Here is a 7,238-nt window from a genome sequence, read left to right as displayed (position 1 = left end):
GCAGCATTTTTTTTAAGGTTTTTTTTTTTTTTTTTTTAATATGTATGCATCTGTGCACACTGAGTGCATGTACCCTTTTAGGCTAGAGGCAGTAGATCCCCCTGTAGTTACAGGTGGTTCTGAGCTTCCTGATGTGGGTGTAGGAACTGTACTCATGTCCTATCCAGGAGCAGTGTGCTCTTAACCTCTGAGCCATCTCTCCAGCCCACCAGCAGCATTTTTATTCACCATTACTTTTATTTACTTATTTTCAATTTAAGGAAGAGTTTATTTTGTCTCACAGTTTAAGATGGGATTTCATGGTTTAAGAAAGGATATAGAGGGCTGGAGAGATAGCTCAGTGGTTAAGAGCACTGACTGCTCTTGCAGAGGACCCGGGTTTGATTCCTAGCACCCACATGGAGACTATGAACCTTCCTTAATTCCAGTTCCAGGGGAAGTGAAGCCTTCTTCTGACCTCTGCGGCATTGCACAACATGGGTGCACTCACATACATGCAGGCAATACACTCAGACACATAAGATAAAAATAATAAATATTTTTTAAAAAATTATATAGATCATTATGGTGGGGAAGGCATAGGGGCAGGAACATGCAGCTGCCCCCCCACCCCCCAACAACAAAAACCAGGATATCGTGGTAGCCCAGACTGGCCTCCAACTCTTAGTCCTCCCTCAGCCTCCTGAGTCCTGGGGTTACAGGCCTGCATTCCTGTGCCTCACCTTCTCACCATTCCTTTTACACTGCCACTGCAAATGTCAGTGTGTAAAGGGGCAAGTAAAATAAGAGTTTGAATCTCATGGTGCTCCTAGAAGGGTCTTAGGAGATCTCCAAGGGTCCTTGACCTAAGAATTACTATCCTATAGAGATCACATATACAGATACCCAGTGAAGCAATGGGTTGTTTCTGTTTTGAGAGTGGATCTTGCCCTGTAACCCAGACTGTCCTGGAAGTCCTAATCTTGTATCTTCCTCCTGAGTGCTTTTAACTGGCGACTCAGCTTGTTTTTAAAAGCAAAGTGTGGAGTATAATATAGTTTTTGTTGTTATTTGGCACAGGGTCTCCCTATAGCCCCAGCTGGCCTGGAACTCACAGAAATCCATCTGCCTGCCTCTGCCTCTCCTGAGTACTGGGATCAAAGGCGTGCGCCACCACATTGGGCTGATAATGTTTTTGCTGTGGAGATTGGAAATATTTAGATGCTAAGCACCATTTCTCTCACTTTTCCTGGATGTATTAGTGTGAATTACATTCTTTTATATGTAGAATATTAATAGGCTATCTCTGGGAGGAATTAAAAAGTGGGCTTTCAAATAATTTTCTGTGTTATATAGTTTAGATGAGGAGTCCCAGTTGAGAGACAGGGAATAAATTGGAGAACATTACTTTGCAACTGTTACAAGACAAGTGAAAGTTGAGAATTAAGTACATAGTGTGATCCAGGTTGAGTCCTCGTTATTGAAGCCATTGCACATTTGTATGTATGTCTAACTAAAATTGTGGTATTTTCGAGGTTATAGAAGAACTCACCTGCTGGAGTTGCAGGAGATAGACTCTTACCCTAAAGGACCTTCTGCTTTGTAGGAATCTGCGGCGGATCCGGAAGTGTCAGCGTGGTCGAGAACAGCAGGAAAAAGAAGGGAAAGAAGGAAACAGCAAGAAGACCATGGAGAATGTGGATAGCCTGGATAAGCTAGAGTGTAGATTCAAGCTGAATTCATATAAGATGGTGTATGTGATCAAGTCAGAAGATTACATGTACCGGAGGACCGCTTTACTCAGAGCTCATCAGGTAAGAATCAGTGGCTGTCATTTCTCTTTATCCTGTCCAGACTGGATGGGAGGAGGTCTACTCAAAATACTTCCTTTATAAGTACTTTTTCTTAGAATAAACAGTTGTTGAGGAAACAGGCGTACTTGTTTGCTAAGGATTTTGTAACAGGGTACCATAGACTTCATGACTTAAAGAATACAAATTATTGGAGATAAATGGCCGAATTGTAGAACATTTGCCTAACATGCCTAAGGCCTTAGGATCAATCTCCTACTCCCATCTTCCTCTGCATTCACAACTGTCTTGAGGTTCTGAACCACTAAAACCCCAAGATTCATGTGGCTTCTTCTGAGGGCCCTAATGGGGAGCACAGCTTTTGGTGCTTTGCTGTTTCAGTGTTCCTGGGTCATTTGTGGGTTTTCTCTTGTATGTGCAAATAATGTCATATTCTGTAAGTACTAGGGGTTAGGACCTCAATGTAGGAGTATGGGGTACAGCTTACCCCATGAGAGCAGGTAAATAATACCTGGTGGTGCCTTCTGAAAAAGCTATTCCCATTATTTATATTTCAAATGGTATCTCTGTCATCTTTTGCTTGTGTGGAACCTCCCTGTTTTCATGTGCTATCTCAATTCTTAAGTTGTTATGTAGGATGTGTGTGCCAGGCCCTGGCATACAGCTACAAAGTAAGGCAAATGTGTGCTGTTACGCACCTCCAAGGAAATACAGGGGTCAAGGTATCCAACATGTAGGCCTTCGTTTTGTTGGTGGAGGCTTTAAGAAGTACATGATACTTGAGGCTTAAACAGTGATAGGGAACCAGCACAGTGAAGAGTTGGGAGTATTGTCTGTAACAAGAATACAAGTGCAAGACTGGGAAGGAGGGGAAGACATGTTAGTGAGAACTGTGAAGAGGGTGATTAGTGGTTCAAGAGCAGCGCCACAAAGAAGGCAGAATGTGCTTTGGAAGAGCAGTGGAGGCTACATCCTTTAGCCTCAGAAGTCATGCTTGGATTCTGGATTTTGTTTCAGGTTTTTCTTTTCTTTTCTTTCTTTTTTTTTTTTAAAGAACAATATCTTATTTACTTTTTTAAAAAATTTAATGTGTATGAGTATATTGCCTCCAAGTTTACGTGCATCTGTGTTGTGTAATGCCCACAGAGGTCAGAAGAAGGTGTCCGATCTCCTGGAACTGGTGTTACAGACAGTTGTTAGCCACTATATGGGTGCTAGGAATCAAACCGTGGTCCTCTATAAGAGCAGTCAGAGCTCTTAACCACTGAGCCATCTCTCCAGCCCCTGTCCCCCTTTTTAAACATGTGCATGTGTGCTTTTATATGAGTGAACATGGATGTGCTACAGTGCTCATGTGGAGATCAGAGGACAACTTCTAGGAGTTAGTTCTTCCACTGTGTGGGTTTCTTCACCATTGTTTTGTGTTTATTTTTGAGATTGCACACTGCAATCTAAGGTGAGCTGGAACTCACTCTATAGCCAGACTATCCTCAAACTAAGCAGTCCTCCTGCCTGAGTGCTGAGCTTACCTACATGAGCTACCAAGCCTGGCTTTCATTGGGATATTTTTTTACCTGATTCCTAGATTGTGATGCAAAGAACAAGTGTGGGTGTGGTTCAGGGAGAAAGATTACCCCAAAGGGTCTCTTTGTCCAAATGAGATGTGATGGGCACTCACACTAGTAGGATGAAAGTCAAATTTTAAAAATTGATTGTAGATAATATCTAGTGATAAAGTGACAATATGTGATGATACAGATCAAATGTGGAGGTAAGGCAGAGGACACCAAGACTACCTCCTGGTTCATTCTGGTATTTTAGGGGTATGTGTGTTGATAGGAAGAGGTTACTAGCTTTTGAAAACCAGATTAAGCACTGAACTGGTTAAGTTTGAAAGTACTATGACCATAGCAATGAAGATCTGTGGTGAGAAAACTCCTTCTGGTCAATGGAATAAACTCTGGTCCCGGTGAAAACCTAACGTTCCAGTTTGGGCAGGTCAGTCAGCTGGCCAAGAGACCACCCCTGGGAAGATGGGTTTACCCTAAACCATGCTAAGGAAATAGGTGGGATAATTAGTGTTTTAATGAAATAATGTACTTTGTCCTACCTAGAATTCCTGCCCTTTTTAATGCAGTTATTTACAGGCCATAGTCATATAGTTGCATAAGTATGTTCTTTTACTCCTCTGCCATATGTCTAACCTCCTCACTGTTTAAATTGTATAGCTTTTTTTCCTTCTCCCCTCAATTCTTTGGGCAGCTGCTGAGATTTACAGCTTGCCTGCCTTGTGGATTTTTGTTTTAAACTCTTAATAAAATTGTCCTAGAGCTTCCATTTGAATCCATTCTAGAATTTAAGTGGAGACCTCTATTTCTCAGTATTATAATGTCAGTATTATAGATAGGCATAGTGACATTCACCTGTTACCCCATTGAGGCAGGAAGAGAGTCCAAGGCTAGCCTGAGCTGCATAGACCCTGTCTCAGAAAAGATTAAGGACTATAGACAATTCAAGATAGCAATGGAGAGCAGCATCATTTAACTTCTTTAATGGTACTAAATATGGCTGTTGTTATGGAATATCTTCTTGTCCCCAGTTTGGATTTTTCAGAGAGCTGGGCAACACAGATTTTGTCTTTCTCTCCCTTTCAGGCTTTGCTTATGGGCACCAGTAAATATTTACCAGGTGCATTAAGTGGGAACACAACCTCTATTGAATCTCTGTTGACTGGGGGGTAATGGTGAACTGACTTAACAACAGGTAGTCATGCTGTACACTTTGGCTCATTGTATCTCATCGGGAGTCAGGATCAGCTAAATTGCTGGTTTAAAATGCACATTTCTGGCTAGGATATAGCTCAGTTGTTAGAATACTTGCCTAGCATACACAGAGCCCTGGGTTCAATCCCTAACACTGCATATACCATGTGTGGTGCTATACATCTGTAATCCTAGCCTGGGAGGCTGAGACAGGAGGATTGCTATGAGTCAAAGGCCAGCTTGGGTTACAGAGTGCCAGTACATCTACGGGTACATAACAAGATACTTCCTCCTCAAAACAAAAAGAAATTAGTTCCCTGTACTCCAACTGGCCTGAAGTCACAGAGATCCTCCTGCCTCTGCCTCCTGAGGGCTGGCACTAAAGGTGTGCACTACCATGCCCTGCAAAGAAATTTTTTATTTTATTATTTTTATTTTATGTGTATTGCCTGCATGTAGGAAAGCACATCTGTGTTGTCCAGTGCCCACAAAGACAAAAGAGGCCATCGGATGCCCTGGAACTGGAGTTATGGACAGTTGTTAGCTGCCATGAGGGTGCTGGGAATTGATCCCAGGTCTTCTGCAAGAACCACCAGTGTTCTTAACAGCTGAGCCGTCTCTCGAGCCCAGAAATTATTTTTTAAAGCATAGATTTGTGGAACTAAAACTAAATATATGTTTGTTTTTTTTTTTAAATAATATTTTTGTTTTATGAGTGTATTGCCTGCATGTGTGTAAATGCACCCATTTCATGCAATGCTCCCAAAGGTCAGAAGAGGGCATTGGATTCCCCTAGAACTGAAGTTATAGACCACTATTAGCCACAGTATGGGTGCTGGGAATCAAACCTGGGTCCTCTGCAAGAGCAGCCAGTGCTCTGGACTATCACTTTTTTTTTGGTCTTTTTGAGACAGGGTCTCCCTGTAGCTCCAGCTATCCTGGAACTCACTACGTAGACCAGGCTGGCCTTCAACTCATAGAGATCTGCCTGCCTCCCAAGTACTGGGACTAAAGGTGTGTGCTACCATGCCCTGCTCTATCACCTCTTTTAATTCTCTTGAAACAGAATCTCTGTTACCTTAAAATAAACAAACAGTAGAGCCTGGCATGATGGCCTAGACTTCTTACAATCTCAGTTTTCCAGGAGGCAGAGTCAGACAGATCTCTGTTAGTTAAGGGCAGCCTGGTCTAACATAGGAAGTTCCAGCCAAGGTTACATAGTGAGACCCAGTCTTTAAAACAGCAGCTGAGCATGGTGGTACACGTCTTCAGGTATCTGTGAGCTTGAGGCCAGGCCAGCTGGGGCTTCAGAAAGACCCTGTCTCCAAAAAACAAAAACAAAAAAACCCTGCAATGTTTGTGTTGAACCACATCTTTGCTAAAATTCAGATTTGTATTTGGAAGGGTTTCTTTTGTTCCTACGTATAATCTCTGTTTTCTTTTGTAGTCTCATGAGCGTGTAAGCAAACGTCTGCATCAGAGGTTCCAGGCCTGGGTAGATAAATGGACCAAGGAACATGTGCCTCGTGAAATGGCAGTGGAGACCAGCAAGTGGCTCATGGGTGAAGGGCTGGAGGGTCTGGTACCCTGCACCACCACTTGTGACACAGAGACCCTGCACTTTGTGAGCATTAACAAGTATCGTGTCAAATATGGCACAGTATTCAAAGCCCCTTAACTGCAAAGCCAGAGCAGATAACTTGTGTGTGTGTGTGCGCGCGCATGTGCGCGCGCGCGCGTATACGCGCATGTGCACTCAACACACACTGAAGACGCAAGGAAGATGCCTTTCAAGCCACCAGTGCAACCTGGCACCAAGCTGGATACACAAGGAATACGGATACCTTACAAAGCTGGAGCCGGCACTTTTCCCAAGGGTACTAGCCTGCCCAGCAAGGGAATGAAGTCCATGCAAGCACAGAGACAGGCAGCTTGCTTGCACACACCAGCAGAGCTAAAACTAGAATCTCCTCTATGACCTGACCTTAGATGAGCAACCAGATGCTGTTCACCCTTTGACCCTTTGACTGGATGGAGGTGCATTTACAAAACAGACTGCGAAGGACTTCAAGATCAGATGCATTGTGACTGATAAGTCATTGCTCCTTTTCTCCCACAAAAAGGAAAAAAAGACTGGATTTGATCTCCCCCTTTTCTGGTCACTTGAGCACATCTAAGATCCCTTGTTAGATTTTTATCTGAGACCTGCAGTTTGGCTTTGGGATTGACCATTTTGTGGATTTGATTTCTGATGTTCCTTGCTGCCTACCCTTTCTACCTGTTCTGGCTCTCAGCCTCAACAAGTTCAAATCAGTCATCCTTTTTCGCTCCCGTGGAACTGTTTTGTACCTGCTTCTTTCCTAGTCTACCCTAGTGCCATCCACCAGCTTTATTCTGACACACATGTGCACACACACACACAATTTTAACTTGGGGTTTTTTTTTTGTAAATAATGTACATACTGTCAATTTTTTATTAAAAGAAATATGCTTTGATGTGCTAGCATAACCGCTCTAGCTTCTTGTGTACCATAGTACTATGTGGCTTCAGATTTAGTACCTACAAACAGATGTACAAGACATTTATTACACTTTTTACCAAAGGGAGATACCATTGTAGTACTTTTGTGTAAAACTTGTCTTCCCCTTCACCCCAACTTTTTTTTTTTTTTTTTTTTTGTAAATA

The 7,238-nt window shown here is 42.7% G+C and overlaps 1 protein-coding gene across 3 annotated transcripts in view; it reads left to right on the top strand.

Annotated features, from left to right (window-relative positions):
- Sin3a (SIN3 transcription regulator family member A) overlaps positions 1-6,685 on the top strand; it is an 80,679-nt gene extending 73,994 nt beyond the window's left edge. For all 3 annotated transcript variants that reach the window (XM_008844874.1, XM_029569227.1, XM_029569228.1), the window contains 2 exons: positions 1,586-1,793; positions 6,000-6,685. In XM_008844874.1, coding sequence (XP_008843096.1) covers positions 1,586-1,793; positions 6,000-6,230 — 439 coding nt within the window. In that variant the 3' untranslated portion in view covers positions 6,231-6,685. The remainder of the gene's footprint in view (positions 1-1,585; positions 1,794-5,999) is intronic.
- Positions 6,686-7,238: the final 553 nt, after the last annotated feature.

This window comes from Nannospalax galili, unplaced genomic scaffold (genome assembly GCF_000622305.1).
Source record: "Nannospalax galili isolate Female #2095 unplaced genomic scaffold, S.galili_v1.0 scaffold1622, whole genome shotgun sequence".
Classification (NCBI taxonomy): Eukaryota; Metazoa; Chordata; class Mammalia; order Rodentia; family Spalacidae; genus Nannospalax; species Nannospalax galili.
The sequence above is the reverse complement of the archived record's forward strand: the minus strand, read 5'-3'. Positions and strand labels throughout refer to the sequence as shown.